The sequence below is a fragment of the Limanda limanda genome, chromosome 6 (assembly GCF_963576545.1).
Source record: "Limanda limanda chromosome 6, fLimLim1.1, whole genome shotgun sequence".
Lineage (NCBI taxonomy): Eukaryota > Metazoa > Chordata > Actinopteri > Pleuronectiformes > Pleuronectidae > Limanda > Limanda limanda.
Genome location: NC_083641.1, coordinates 9,047,305 through 9,064,020, shown reverse-complemented (window position 1 = coordinate 9,064,020; position 16,716 = coordinate 9,047,305). Strand labels below are relative to the sequence as shown.

General features: G+C 40.6%; 1 protein-coding gene across 1 annotated transcript in view; it reads right to left on the bottom strand.

Annotated features, from left to right (window-relative positions):
• brip1 (BRCA1 interacting helicase 1) overlaps positions 1-16,716 on the bottom strand; it is a 39,964-nt gene that overhangs the window by 22,042 nt on the left and 1,206 nt on the right. Inside the window, 12 exon segments of the mRNA XM_061073472.1 lie at positions 1,065-1,226; positions 2,111-2,251; positions 2,541-2,718; positions 2,824-2,978; positions 4,610-4,742; positions 4,828-5,027; positions 5,163-5,384; positions 8,278-8,544; positions 13,252-13,386; positions 13,954-14,099; positions 15,050-15,277; positions 15,995-16,106. Of these exon segments, the coding sequence (XP_060929455.1) occupies positions 1,065-1,226; positions 2,111-2,251; positions 2,541-2,718; positions 2,824-2,978; positions 4,610-4,742; positions 4,828-5,027; positions 5,163-5,384; positions 8,278-8,544; positions 13,252-13,386; positions 13,954-14,099; positions 15,050-15,277; positions 15,995-16,106 (2,079 nt within the window).

Genomic DNA, 16,716 nt, shown 5'->3' with positions numbered 1-16,716 from the left:
TTTGAACGGGAAGATGTTAAGTCATGTGTTCATGACTTTATAAACTCACTTGTGTTGTTGTGTTTCTCACAGTGTCTTAATTGACTAAAACTGCTAACTGACCAAAGTCACGTGTAACGTGCAATGTGGACAAACACACAATAATAAATGAAATCCACTTGTCCCTTTGTAAGCTAATGTGACAAGTGAGCTGTAGTGTACATTAATTATTCATGAACGAAAACGCATAACAAACAAAGGGGGACAAAGTGTCTACGAGTGCGCTCTCAGAAGCGCCCTCATTAACTGAAAGAGGATACAGTTCTGTGAGGATGACGGCATTTACCAAGAACCTGACAAGTGCCTCTATTGATTAGTGCTGATCTATTGTTACATACAGCGCTGTCTTAGCAGAGGGATCTGTTGGAATCCAGTAGAGCCTTTAAAAACTGGTACTCGTTTTGTGGGCCAAGTCAACACAAATTCAAAAGCATTGACTCTGTGGTCTCTAGCTCCTCCCAATGGTAAAATGTGGTAAAATGAAGAGTCCGCCAACACTTCAATAAAATGGATGAATTATTTTCAGCAAAAGTATAATTTTATTACATAGATGAAATTAATATAAGCTGTACCTGATAAAATAAAGTTTGTACAGCATTTTTCAAGCAACAAGTATAAGATGCTTTGTAGAGGAGGAGAAAAATTACTAAATATTTAGACACAAGAGAAATAATCCATTTGAATAATCAAAATCAAAACAACAAACAAAGGGCCAACAGCATTCAGGTTTTTCTACCAAGTGAACTTCAAAAACTATCTTAAAATTTCTTCACATGATCCAAATGTTTTATACAAATTAATTTTGAAGGGCTGTTGTTTAACTGCTAAGACTAAAATGTGAGTCAAAACTGAAATATATATACAAATATGTACTATATATATAAAAAAATATAAATGTGTACTCTTCTGTAGCTAAATATTCTGAATCTAAAAGTACCACAACATGTGTATGCCTTAACAGCATCTAACATGGTCAAAGTGTCAAATTTACATATTTCAATATAATGTGTGTGTGGTTTATTTACCTTGTAAGAAGGCAGAAAGCAGAGCACACCTTTGGCCATGACCTGGCACACATGGAGCAGCAGGGCCCCCACCTCGTCCTGGAACGCATATGTTTCAGTATGTTGGAAGGTGGCACAGAGTTTTCTGCCTTGAGGTCCTGCACCAACAGTGCCCACCCAAACCTGAAGAGAGGACAGTAGAAATCTAAGTATATATAATATACATCAAATAATAAATATATCTGGGCATGATCATGTGTGCCTGAAATATTTGTTGATATAAACATATAAAAACCACAAATATCTCTTGGTGTCATAATAAACCATTCCAAATTCTCGTGTGCACTGCCTGACATGTTTAACTTACATAATCCAGTTTTGTTTGTGAGGATCTGGAATAGAAACCCACCTGTTTCTATGTGTGACGTATGTTTAATAGCATCTTTAACACGAATCGGCTCTAGTGATTAGAATGGGCCAAAAACACATTTTTTCTCTCCTGCGGATTAAGTGTCTGAACACACGTCAAAGCCTTGAACAACTCCATTCAAGGCCTTCAGGTGAGTTGAATAGCTATCAGGCAGTTAGACTGTGACATCTGCTGGACAGAAGTAGCACTGTGACAGATGTGGAGCAAACGCAAGCACAAAGTTTCAGATTGTCTGTCAAAACCTTGGTTGTTGGGTAGATTGGAAACTCTAAATTAACTGCAGGTGAATGTGAGAGTTAAATGTTATTTGTCTGCTCCCTTGTCAAATGTCAGCTGGGATTAGCTCCAGACACAGTCCTTTACATAATAAGTGCTATCGATAATTGATAGATGATATATCCTCTGCTTCAGGTTTCAAAATATTGAAACAGTCAGTCACTCTGATCAAGACTTTTTGAAGACCTGGACTAACAATGGTCAAACCAGCTAATGTGGATGATAGTCACAGTTTAGGAATCAAGCGCTCCGACAGTACGACACAATACAATGTTCTTGTTAACCTACTCAACAAATTTGTCTGAAGTGTAGCCAAACAGTGCGGTGTTTTCACTAAGGCTTAATGACATGGGTGACTAACCTGGGACTTGTTGATAACATGATTGGCTTCCAGCTGGATGGAGAATTTCACCCCGAGTTCAGAGGAGAAGGAGCCCATGGGTGACAGGGTTCCCGATGTCAGCACAATGCTGTGCACCGGCCCACTCAAGTCAGAGAAAGCCTTGAAGGGACAGACACAGACACAATCAACCTCAGAGGGGCAATGAGTTGTAATTTATTCCATCATGAGACCTTTAACATAAAGGTTGGATGGTGGGTCAGTGGAAGTTAAAAATCATGGAAAAATGTTAATAGTCATTGACATTCATATTATCATAATACATATTTTACCAGCACTTGTCAGGTAACTTATATTTCAGAGCTTGTTAAGTTATTTTCTTCTTCTTATAGACTTCAGTGAAAGATCAATGTGGCCTAGATGGTAAGATCTGCCTTATCAAACCTCTCACCACAGCTGGGTTGAGGCACCAGAAGCTGAGTGTCAACACTTCTTTCTTGACACGGACACTCTGGCGTTGTCTGTGGCGTGGTCGAACAAAAAAACCCTGGGCATCAGGAGCATCGGGTGGAACCTGATTGGTCCAAGCGTAGCTCTTCTGCAGGGCTACCCGGTAGTCTTCAGCAAACCTACAGAGACAAAGAGAACAAAAAAGAAACCCCTCAGTTGTATCAGCATCTGAGCTGGCATGATTCAGGATTTCTAAAGGCTGACTTCTTTGGGTTGTCTCTGACCTGCAGTTGTTCCTAAACATGAAATCCAGGACCATGAAGAGGTTCTTGAGGACAATGGAGGTAGATGAGCTGATGATTGGGATTTGCACCATCTCCTCTTTACCATTAACGACACCAACCCTCTCCTCCTTCTCCAGCACTGCTGCCAGGTTGTTCTGTCACATATAAAGACAGTGGACATGTGAAAACAAATCCAGGGTTTTTCCAGGCGAAAAATTAGGCGGATGTGGTACAGGCTGGTGCCGTCCGGGGGCAGGGATTCGCACTGCCAAACCAATACAGCCAAACCCCGCCATTTCCTCCGGCTTTCCTCACATTGTCAATTTTTTTTTATCCGTTGTTTACCCAGTTTGTGTTTACACACGCGTCTGATGACACTATAGGCATTTTGAGACATGTTTTGCAGTTAAATTTCAGAAAAATTTGCTACGCAGTTTACCAAGAGTCCAAACAAACACAATACAGCGGGACAGCGGCAAAGACGTGTTCACAATAGCATCAAAATCTGCATTATTCAGGCAAGAGTTGGAGCAGCCAGGTACAGAAGGCAGAGGCATTTGTTTTTTGATTTTTTTGCGCCTGTCGCACATTAGAAGCGGGTGGCACGAAATTTGACTGAGATTACACACCAGTGGTACAGTTAAAACTAGTGTGTAAATTCCTATTATTGTTGTGACCAGTCTTTTTTTCCCCCTTCTCATCAGTAACAATGAGATTCTGTTGAAGATGATGAAAGCGAGAAGGTTGGGGGATAACCGAGTTAACTTTTTTGACAAAAAAGTAAAAATAACTATATTTATGCTGTCTAAAGTTAGCAGCCATTTATAGGGAATACTTGGTAAATCCTCTCTTTCTTCTCAAACAGCCTCAGGTCTTTGAGTCATGGATTCAACAACATGCTGTCAATCTCCTGTTCTACTACATCTGGTGACTGAGGAGGTCACCGAGGTTCATGAAAGAGAGAGATGACTTTTGCTTAATCACATGGGGCATTACTCTGCAGGATGTAATTATTAGAAGATAGTAAACTGTGGCTATAAAGAGATGAACATGTTGCGCAACAATACATTCAAACCCTAACTGACTGGTATTAAGGCCAAAAGTGTGTCAAGAAAACATTCCAGGGCAGGTTGGCTCCAATGGATTATAGCTGTTGACTCTGAATTCTGAGTCAAGGTTCAGTGTTGGATTTGCTCTTCATTCTGCTCACCACAGTTGTAAAGACCGGTTATGTCAGTTACCTAAGCCTTTCTGTCAGTTTGACCCACACTTATATTTCTCCTATTGAGACACAGTAACTACACCAACTACCATTCCTATCAAATTTATACAAAAGCCTTTCAGATTTCCAGAAAAGCCAGAAAAGGGTTTGAAGAGTTTGAAAATCTAAAGTTAACCTCCAGTGCCAGCCCAGAAAGCAATTTTGACACACAATACATTCAATATTAATAATCTTTGAATAAACACGTCACAAGTGCTCTGTACCAGCAGCGACCTGGATTCAATGTAACGGACATCGTTAATGATCACAGCAACAACAACTGATTCTCAAGTTCTAAGTTCTGCATACTGAGTTGAGCTTCACCGAACTTTGAACTAACATGCGAATAAACAGTTGAAGAGCTCTTTGTGCAACAGCGGTGGCTTCAAGGTTCTGCGGACTGTCCAAGCAAGCAGCCCATTCCAAACAGCCATATAAGAGGCCCTGCACTATTGAATGGTGAAAAACACTCACAAATGTGCAGTCTACTTCAAATGTCTTGAGAAGCAAAGATATTTGGAGTACCTTCAGAATAGCAAAGGTCGCTGCAGTGATACCCAGCGTGTCAAAGATGGCCAGTATATCCTTCCCATTCCAGACTTTACTTGCAGTCTCATATCCTCTTTCACTCATCAGGCCTTGGCTCTCCTGGATCCAGCTACAATAAAAAGAAGTCAATTCCTCCTCAAATTATGAAGGATAGATGTACAACTGAGATATTGAATATGAGGATAGATACTGACTTGAACAGGGTGTAGCAGAAGTCTCTGAGGGGTTCATGTTTGGAGGCTCTGATTTTGCTTCTGACCATGCTGTCCAGCTCATCCCTGCACGTCAGCAGACTGTTGAGGTCCAACGTGAAGCTGGCACTCTCCCTGGCACAGTCCTCAATGTTGTGGGCTTCATCCAGCACCAAGATCTGGCCTGCCAGGTCGATCTCCATCTGATGCAGGAGGACAGTGAAAGGAGCGAAAAAACAAAAAAGGCGGCGCAGTTAAAACCTTTAGTTTCTTGAATTATATCTGATTTGTTGCTCCCTCTATTTGTTTCCTGATGGTTGTGTACTAAATCTACTTACACTCTCTCTGATCATAGGGTCCAGAAGGTAGTTATATGGGCAGAAGATGATGGAGGCACCCTGCCTAAGTTCACGGGCAGCAAAGTAAGAGCATGAGCGGATCCGTTTGCCCAGAGCGACCAAGTCCTCGATGTCCCAGGCTTCATGTAGCCCATGGACATGTTGTAGAGTGTACTGGTCCCGCATCCTCTGGACACCATGGAAATAGCTGCACGTCTTACCCTGTAATATACAAATGTATAGAGACAAGATAAACCAATCATTGTAATAACAAATGTTATTAATTTACCATAATTGGAACCAATGTCCCATTGTGCTTTGCAGAGAATGACAAAAGGCAGAACAAGCCAACTAATACATTTAGACAAAATGTCCCAAATATAAATTTGAATGAATTAGAACAAACACAAAATTAAGTTGTAATATTTTTTCTCATGAATTTTAATATCTCAATTCTAATATCATATCTTTAAGAAGCCACACACCGCTCATCAACTGTCCAATACCATAGCAGAAGTGAAGCATTGTAGAGTTGACTGGTCTCTTACACACATACAAGACATAGGAACAAGGCCTATTTACTAACATTTATAATAATCATAACAAAAGATTTGGGATTTATATTTTAAAATATAATATGTATATTGAAGAACCATGTATATTTTTTTTAATGTTACTTTTCACTCAAATTTGAAAACTTGGTGTGACCCATGGTGTGATAACTCCAGCTCCTCCCTGTCAGTTTGTCCTGTGTGTATGTGGGTTTCCTGGTGGGAGGAGCTGGCATCTGGGCCCAGTGTTCATAGTCTATGTGTGGCCTTCACTAACAGTCTCCCTCTCCTTCTCTGCAGATACCCAGTTGGTTGTGTTAGAGCCTTAGTTGTCTTTAGTTGCATTATAACCTTGGTTATGACACATTAGAACTGTGGGGTACAGAGATATCCTTAATAAAAATATCCAGAACCTCAGACTGGAAACCGAGTGGCTGAGGAACAATGTAAATGTCCGTGAATGACCAGGCCAGAACCCCGACATATGTGGAGAGACCTGAAAATGGCGTCCCACCAACGGTCCCCATCCAGGAGACTTGACTAGACCCAAAGTAATCGTCCTTTGTTACGGGATATTGAGTGTAGACGGATGAAACAAAATTGAATCTGAACAATTTCTACATAAGGCTAAAACATAACCAAATGTGAGAGAAAATGAGTACGGTCTGAAAACACTGCAAATTTCTAAGACTAGATCCCCCATTGAGCAGAGTTGACACAGGGAATCTTAAAGGCTGCGTGGGATCAGGTGTTGCAGCTATTGTAGTGGTTTACATGTCCTGACACTCATACAGGGAGGAAAGATGTGTAAAGAAGCAGCATCTCATGTACTAAGCCCCAATTACTCTGTCAGCAGATGAACCAGCTTTAGATTTCCCACCCTGTCCTTTATGGATCCAACAGCTTGAGGTGACACTGTCACAAGAATACTGCACACCGGTGGATTTAATAACCTCCTCACATAGTGATGATCTCTGAATGAGACGATCCACTCCTCACAATGATGCAGACACTTTAATGACACTGAACACGTTGTCAGGAGAGCTGGGAGAATTGATGGCCAGCGCAGCAACATTACAATTTACAGCACAGTTAAAACGGACAGCAGGTGTTTTGACCGAGGACGCTATTATACTATCAATCTGTGCTTTTGTGTATGAATCCCTTTGTGTCTGTACAGCAAAGTAACCTCACACTCACTACACTAGACCCTGAGGTGATGATGACACAAGAGCATCACTGACATCCACTCCAGTGAGGAGTTATAACTCAACCAGCTACTTCATAGGACAAAGTGAGACAATTGCCATGGAGGCAAACACCTCCACTGACAGCTTAATTATCCTCATTACAGTAGGCGCCTCGACTTTAGGACAGTGTAAGGGGTTACAAGTGTCTCGTGTTGCCGGCTCAATGGTTTCTGACATTTCAGTGTGTTAAAAAGACCCTGCCTGATCAATTGTTGACATTGTGGACGCATAATTGTTGCTCTAAGGCTGCAGCATTGAAGGAGGTTTATGTGGTAGTACTGTAGTTACCTTTGGGTCTGTGTTACAGGGTGTCTGAAAAGGTCAAAGGATGTGTCATGAGCTGCTGGTTTTCACAGCTGGAGAGGGTTCAACCTTGGTTCAAAGAGTACACTTCAGATGTGGGGTTGAAGTGACCTGAGCTATGAACTATATCATTTACAGGTCATTCACAGGATAAAAGTCTCATGTCAACTTTGTGTCGTGCGCTGGATTTTTGTGGCAGATACCATAATTGACATTTGAGAATTAAAAGACAGAATCCCTTAAAATTGGTTCTTTCCAGAAATGTGACCAATCAATGTAGAGAACAGGAAATTTTACAGTCAGAGTAGATTTCCACACTGCGGTTGAATGCCTGCATCAACCAGTGCAGTTTCTGTGTACACATTTCTACATACATTTTATCCAGATACATATTAAGTCACTGTAACCTTTAACATTGACAACTGAAACCTAATCACTTTATCTTTGAGTCCAAGTGACGAGAGATCAAAAGTTTAAGAAATTTCCTCAAGCAGTCTTGATATCACAATTAAGTGGCCAAAAACATGTTTTTTGAAGCCACCATGACCGTGACATTTGACCACTGAAAATGTATCAATTTCTCAGTGAGTCCAAGTGATTTGTGCCAGATATAATAAAATTCCCAAGGGCAGTCCTAACATGTTGCATTAACATGAGGTAACTGTAACCTTGACCTTTGACCCCCAGACACTACAATTTAATCTTAAATTAATCTTTGAGTGAAAGTGAAAGTTTGCACCAAATTTGTATACATCCCCTCAAGCTGATCTTAAAACATAGAACATAAACCTAATTTACTACCCAAATGAGTTAATCTTTTGCTCCAATCAAAGGTTTGTGGCAAATGTGAAAGAATTTACTTTGTGAGGTGACAGTGACCTTGACCTCAAAGATCTAGTTCTGGCCTGATATTTGCAGTGTGAACCTTGACTTTGTCTTTAACAATTGCATTCTACATTTGAACACCAAAGGAATGCCTAGCTGTGTGTGTGTACATGCATATATCCTCACATTTTTGGCGTCCAGCAGCTCCTTGCAGCGTTCATTCCGGTTGGAATGAGGAGCCACCTCCGGATGAACGCAGGTGTGATCTCTGCTGGATAAGATGGTCATTGGCACATTGGCGTAAACAGTGCGTTTCAGCTCATGGGCGATCTGAGTTATCTGTTTATGTGTCCGAGTGCCAAAGAAGATCTTAGGAATCTTCTTTTTGCCATCCTTGTCCTTCCCACTCTCTTTGGCTGAAGCACATGGGCACTGGGAGCAGGGTTCTGGGGCCTGGATGGATACAAATTAACACATATGGTAGTTCATATCTAACCTGAACAGTTGAGTCCCAGATCTTCGTGAATGGCATAATACCAGCAGCTTGCAATTATGATAACATCGTCCAGTTTTGCTGACTTTATAAATTCTTTCTTAAATAATTCTGAAGACAAAGTGATCATGTTTTTTGTGAATCTTAACATTGGATCTTACTGGGAATCCACCTGTAATGCGAGACATGAGCCATGTGTAGGTGCTATTGAACCCAGACCAACCCAGTTTGGTCATGTCTTTCATCCAAACTATCAGCAGCTCATGAGGACCTGAGCGGACAACAGCTGGCAAAACTCAATTCACCAGGCTGACAGAAATCCGAAAGGAGCTGAATATGTGCTTGTTTAAGCAAGCTTCTGTTGGAGAAATTGACATTGTTCTTATTTATTGACTGATTGGCCGACACTGAATTTAGGGTTCAGTGTCTTGCCCAGGTAAACTTTAGCATGCAGACTGCAGGAGCCAGAACTAACCACTGACCTGCCGAGAAGTAGACGATTGGAACTACCTCTCGAGTTAAAGCCACCTATGATATTGAATAATGGCCAGTGATATTGCTGATTTAATCTGTGTAAAATCACTTGTCACATTCTGCAACAGCCACTGTTCCACTGCACACTATCACTGCACAGAGTGCATTGTTTAATTAATATAAGGCTGGCTGGCTGACCATATATGAGACATAACCAACAGTGGCACTTACTTAAGGCCACTGTTAATACATTTTCAAACAATCGATCATTTGTACCACTGATGTGTATCAAAGCTTGGAATACATTCATTCAATCCCTACACCTCATTTAAACACAAATCACACAATATTTGATGTATGCAAAAACGCAAAGTTTTCATCTCCATTATCAGTTTTATAGTATATATATCGTAGTACATACGTCTTTATATTACATACATCTACATAGCATACACAGCTTTACAATGCAGTATAATACAGAGCGCTACCAATTCATCATCATTACCCAGTGTCTCAATAAGCTTTTTGACAGACTGTGAAGAATGTTTTGATATGCACATGGAGAAGCATAAAGAATGTGCATCCATACATAAGGTGTCCTGTCTCTCTACAGCGTGTGACCTTTTTGGGGTCTGAAAGACGATAGGCTACCATTGTGGTGGCTGGGAAAATGTAGCTGCTACATAATTAGCTGTCCAGTGACGTGGTGGATTATTTTTCTCAAAGGTGAAGTGTAGCCAGCACCATTTATGAAACTGATCCTGCTTATGTGTTGTACTCTTTTAAGTGGTGTACTCTTTGACCACTCAGTGCCTCACATACATCATAACAGGCTTTTCAAATCCAGAACTTCATAGAGAATGAAGGACAAACTGTTGAATATCCTTTGTATGTTTTAAAGCATAATATATAAGGTACTGAAGTGTGAATTATATCATAAATTTCAGTAGTAGTAGTAGCAGCACTTTGGCTTCTTTTTTCAGAGATTCAGAAAATCATGTTTTTTCTTAATGATGAATTAATTTTATTCACAAACTTGAAAAAAATGTCCATCTATAAATTTCTATAAAATCCCCTGAATGGTTCCACATAAGAATGATTGGTATGCGTTTTCATGCATCACAACTTGCGATGGGGATCAGAGGGTAGCACTCTTAATGACAGATGAGCAGCTCCGGTAACCCACGGGCCCAGATTTTCCACGCTTGTTTCCCCATCAAATATTACAATGTGTGGTGGAGTATAGGCCAGAGAGAAGCCGTAGAGAGCCATCTCTCAGAGTTAAGAGGGATAACGAGCCCTGAGCCCATGTGAAAAATAAACAGAGGTGCTGTAGGGCCCCAACACCAGTTCAAGTTACCTTTCTCCTCTGGAACAGTTACGCTTCACAGCCTGGGCCCTGGGCCCGATCACCTTACCTGCTGCTGCCACATTAAATAGAGCCATCCAAATATCCTGCTCCAAGATGGCCAATAATTACTTATTCATTGGCAGGAGGGGTAGAAGGGGTGGGTAGGGGCAGAGTAGAAGAGCTTGTTGATGAATAGAGGCCCTTGTCAAAAGCTGCAGCAGGAAACAGCTGACACAAGAGTATCCTTTTACATACCTGCCTCCTGAGATGCCAGGACAACAAGGTTTCAAGCTTGGCCCCACAGCCCAGAGCAGACACCCCCTAGAAAGGAATGCAGATAACTGGCAAAAGGGGCTAACAGGACACCAGCTCGCAACAAGAATATAATGCTTCTTTCAGCACTGAAACATTTCACTGGTGTTACTCTTTGGGTGCCACCAGCAATGACAATGCCATTTATCTATCAAACAACGCATTATGTGTGTGAAGTGTTTTCCTATTATCCCAGCATTTACAGGTACACTGTACAGTTAAGGTAAAGTTTCTTCCGGCTTACCATATTGTGGTATACAGGTTTACTTAGTAACTGTATGCTAAGTTTTGTCAAGCTTGTAAAAGTTGGTCAAGTTCCTTCAGGTATGACAGATTTCTTGGTATACGCTGCCAGGTGTAAGTGTATGCAATGGCCATAGCTTTCTTGAATTGACAGAACAGAGGTCAGTGGTGTTACTGAACACCTCAGAAAATTCACAGGTAGGCTTCTGTTGCTATTCTCCCTGCCAACACCTGATAGATGGAAATCTCACACTCCGGGGGGCCAGTCAGAGGGCACCGAGGGGCCGCAGGCAGCGGATCACTTAGGTATCACTGGCGCCTCTTGCTGGACGCCAATTTGCTCCTCATTCCACAGCTTTCAAGGGCTTGGAATTCACTCCAATAAGGGTGTGCTTCAATAGCCAATACCTCAGAAGACATGACACCGAACACCCCTTCCTACCGATATGACCACACGGTGCAGGGAGGTACCACAGCAAATATCTGCCCTCCAAAGCACCTGTTTATCCCTCGGGCACAGTAACCAGCGGGTGAACCCCATTCAATATTTATCCCCGTGGCTTTCACAGATCAGCGGCCCAAGCGAGGCAAACCCTCTTAATTAAAACTGGAGCTTGCTTCAAAGGGCTCCATTCAGGCCGTCAGTCAGCACTCACAGGACAAAAGAGCCCGGGTTATGTAGCTGCAGGGAAACCAGAGACGGACGCGCTTTTTCGACTTCACTTTCCCTCCTCCTCTTTTTCCACCTCCCGTCATCCATAGATCTAAATCCAAGCAACACACCTGTGGCAGGTTTAGACGCAGTTGTGAAAGTTCAACCATTCCTGTGAACAGTAGTTTATGGTTCAACATGTAATGATTATGGGTAAGCTGTTGGTGTCGGGAACCTGCAGAGAATTCAGGAACCTTGATTGTTCACCAGAAAGAGCGTCTAAATACCTTAAGGAGCATGATGTTACTTGATGCACCTGCTTTGGTGGCGTCTTAGTGCAGCAACGGGCTGAAATGACATGCTACACTTTCAACTTGCAGCTAAAAATGATTTATCATGATTGTTCTACCAAATCATCAACATTTTCCCGAGACCTTTCAAATATTTGAGATACTTTCAGCAGTAAGTAAGTGATCTCCAGCTAGTAAAGGGTACATTCTAGATTACAATACAGCAGTGCTGCAATAAATCTAGGGATGTTAATGTTAATTTGATTAACGGATCAACAGTACATATATCAGCACCTACTTTGATAACTCATTCAGTGTTTAAAATATTTTTTCATGTTTAAATATGATAGTCAGTCTTGAAAAAGATGCTAATGAATAATTTGCAGATGTGAAAGAAATACACATCATCACAACTGGTCCAGTCAAATCAAATTGTAAAAGCTGTGTGGATAAACACAGACTGGAAAACATGTACTAACCTGTTTCTTAATGTGATAAAACAAAGTAAATTGTTTATAATAACAATGTATTTATAATCTTGGTATTCTATTCAAACAAGAATCTGTTTGTAGAAAATGAATTCTCAAATTTCTTATATTTCCAGCCTTTACACGCCTTTCGTTCTGTGGAGCCTAGCGCCACCCAGTGGTGGCAATGAATGATGATTCTGACCATATTGCTTACATGGTGAGTGATAGAGTGCAGCAGACTTTTTCACAACAGGCATTTTAACATCTTGTAGCAGCAAAAACACAAATAACAATAATAACGACTATGTTCAATTTGAATGTCTTGATAGTGGAGACAGAGGAACTTTTCAGGGCAGACTTTTGGACATTTCACTGCAGGACAAGCACAAGTGTAATTACTTTACAATAACAATATGCTTCAGTTCCATGTTAGTGCCTTGCTGTTGTGCATGCTGGCTGAGATGAACAGCTCACTGAGACTCACTTATGAACAAAATTATTTACACTTGCTTTTTAAGGTTTATTAAGTAATTTGATCTGTCAATAATATTGTATATTGAAGATGGTGTCCATTTATATGTTCCATTAATATTTTAGTATTTCTTAACTAATTTACTCGTATTCGGTTAAAAAGTCTAGGAGCATGTGTTCCTGCTAGATGGAGTCTGGAATGTAGGTGCATCATGCCCATATATTTTTGATAAAGCCTATATATTCAATTTATTAAACTGTATCACATCAGCATTATCAAGGTTGGTCCACAGTGACCTGCTTATATTTGAGAAAACAAATCTAATACATGGACATTACTGCCCCCATGTGGCAGTTAAACTATGACTGGTGTAAGTGTGCTTTTCTGTCTGGAGTGTACTCACGCTGCATGATGAGGGTAGACCGGTCATGGGGCTGTTTGGCTGTGTGGCCCAACTCGGCCCCGGAGGCTGCTTTTCTTGCTCCGGCTCATCATCTATGAAGATCACTCCCCTCTCCAGGCGCTTCCTCTTCCGGCTCTGAAGACACTTTACATTAATGAACTACACATTACTCAACATGTACATTACAACCAGTACAAACCAGTCTTGCTAAAATGTACTTATGACTTTTAGTCACTGTGATGCAAGTTAATTTGTCCTTCAACCTCTTGGATATAAAATACCATAATTTCATTATTTCATCTGTGATTTGTGAAGTCACAAAGACCTTGATCTTTGACCATTGAAAATAAAATTATTTCATACTCGAGTCCTGATGAATATTTGTGCCGTTAGACAGTTCAGACATATGTTTATTAAGTACATATGCACATATATGAATTTACTGTATGTCATTGTCTGGCAGTAATATTGTGCATTGCATCTTGACTCACCTATATCTCGGTAACATTGTAATGGTGACCAACACATTGTGACAGTACTCTACTGTGAAATATCATCAATACATTTTATCAAACTACTATATATTACTTTTCTTTACTTGACACCAAGAGGCAGAGAGTACATCCATAAATCCTCAACATATATCATATAAGTGAATTCTGTAAAAATGTACAAAGGTATCTACGAATCATCGAGAATTACCTCTTGCTCAGCGTCCCGAAGGCGTTTCCTGTCTGGCTGGAAGTCATCGTCGTTGTTGCAGTCAGAGCTCAGGGAAGACTGGAACTTCTCAGACAGGCGGGAGGCTATGGATTGTTTCTTGGGCTGTGGCTCATTTGGTGACAGCACTATAACAATAGAAAAATGTGTGGAACATATACAGTAACAGAAATTAGCATGTGGGAGCAAATGGCTTAGCTCTTATTTGTGTATAAAGGTCAAGTCAGGTCTGCTCTTAATTCTGATGACATAATATAAAACAGCCAAGAAAACTCAACACCTCAGGTACAAAGTAACTTTCAAAATATCCAAATATTTTAAGCAGTGAAATACTTTTTTGGAAACATAACCTAATGGTTATACTAACCTGTAAATAAACAGTGACTTTATGCAATGAGAAATGTGGTACTTGTATGTACTGGTGTAATAATTCATTCAATGATTCATCAAACTTGTTATTTGAGATTCCACTGAACTGACTCAACAATGTTAACAAAGCTGGGAGTGTGGAAGAACCAGTGGCTGCATTTTTCTTGTCTGTAATCACGTGAGAACCCACACAGAATTACCTGGTTCCTCCTGTGACAGCCATGACTTTAATATGCGATTGCATTTTCCATTAATAGGATCACTATATTTGATTAACAGGATTAATGCAGCAATGTGTTAAGTAAATAATGCACACATCATGACAGAGGATTGTATCCATATACCTAAATGGTTCATGAGGAGATTTACACCCAACAAAACATTCCTTTTACCAACAAACAGACAATTTTTTTCTTTGTTTCTCATTTGACGGTTAAACTGAGGACCAACAGACAGACAATGCTTAAGTTCCGGGACTGACAATACCTACTATGGTTAAATGACAGATAAAACAGTCAAGAGAAACAAAGATCAAATACTGGGAGACCACTGGATGAACCTCTCACTGTCTATTCAGAATATTTATCCCCACAGTTTACTTTTTTCTACTCAGTGGAAATCCAAAGTGAAGAAAGGTTGAGGAAGATGTATTTGGGATGAACATGTCCAAATGGTACAACAGACAAAAGTGGGACAGAGAGAGACTTACAATGTGCAGGTGTGGGGGGGAGCTGCAGTGCAATCTTCTGATCTTTAAGTGGTGACAAAGTGAGGTCCTTAACAGCGGGTTTGACTTCTACTGTGGCCGACACCGGTCTAGCTTTGCTGTGGCACACACACTGGCAGGATGTGTTGACGTCTGGCTTCTTACAGCCGTCAGGGTTTTTATCGGACTGGTTCTTAACGTCCACTGGGTTTCCACCTTCCTGCAGTTTAGCTGTCAACACACAATGGAAGACAGTTATAATAACAGTGACATTGAGTCTGTATATGGGGTACGAATGTGAAATTATAACGTATTATTGATATCAACGCCAAACTCATCTCTGCTTCTCAGTCAGAATTTTAGCAACTAAATTGTTCCTGATCACTTTTGTTTGAACGAGGGGGAGTAGGCTTTCATAGCTTGTCAACTTCAACACAACTGTTTTATTTTTCTCAGTCTGAACACAGTGTAGAGAGAAGGAAAACGACTTGCATATGACTCAGTTGTGCAAGAGCTTCACTGTTTAACAGCTATAAAATGAATAAAACTAGATTGGCACTCAGTAATGTGTATATCTCCGCAAAGGCCCAACAGTCTCCTTAAATTGTACACACTTATAGATATCAGTTTCCTAAATATGCCATTTCTTCCATCAAGATCCATCAATTAATCCCTGAGAAATTGGTGAAAATTATGAAAATTATTTTGCCCAATGTCCCACCCTTCCACCAAGTTTAATAGAAATCTGTTCTGATAAAGAGACCAACTAATAGGGGTGAAAACAAAACTTCCTTGGTGGGGGTAAAAACATGAGACTGTGTTCATAGAGACATTGCATATGAAGCAATTTATAAAGAAAGAACACAGGGAAGTGCAAATCTATAACAGATTTTCAACTTAAAATCTTTGCCTTGGAGGATATTGAGACCTATCTTCTCTCAGGCTTACCAAGCTGAGCCCGCTGCCAGCCCAGAGCAGAGCAGAGCAAGGCTAAGCTTTTTCCACTTCCTGTGGGACTCTCCAGCAAACAGTGATTCCCATAGTTCAGCCCTCGGACAATCTGCAGACAAGATACACACATTTACAGTCAGTCAAAACAATCAATTAGTGCTAAATCTCTATATACTACACCACAATTTAGGGTCCGACTAGTTTGTTTCCCTCTGTGCACCTTCTCCAAGCATTGCTTTAAAGACAACACAGTCACAATCAATCCATATCAACAACAATCAGTTCCACAAATCTATGAATAGTAGGTTTTGCTCATATATTGTGGCAAACTATTAAAACAGTCGATAATTCATTAAAGAGCTGAGGCTCAGCTTAAATTTGAGAAGCTCTGGCAAATTAGACTGTTATTTCATTATGTCGTGACTCATCTTTATCTCCCTCCAGAGCCCAGTTTAACCACAGTTTAACCACAGTAAAACAGATGTGGTCTTGTTGGACCCCATCTCCCCAACCGTGGTATCGAGAATAATTTAAAGGCCCCTCGCACCTAACTTACATACCCAAGTTAAAAATCTTGGTGTCACCTTTGACCCTGTGTTGACATTTAACATAGCAGCACTGTTGTTATAGGCTGTTACTTTCAACTAAGAAATATTGCTAAACCTTAACCCTTCCTTTCTCAATAACCTGAGGATACCTTCATTACATCACAACTGGAT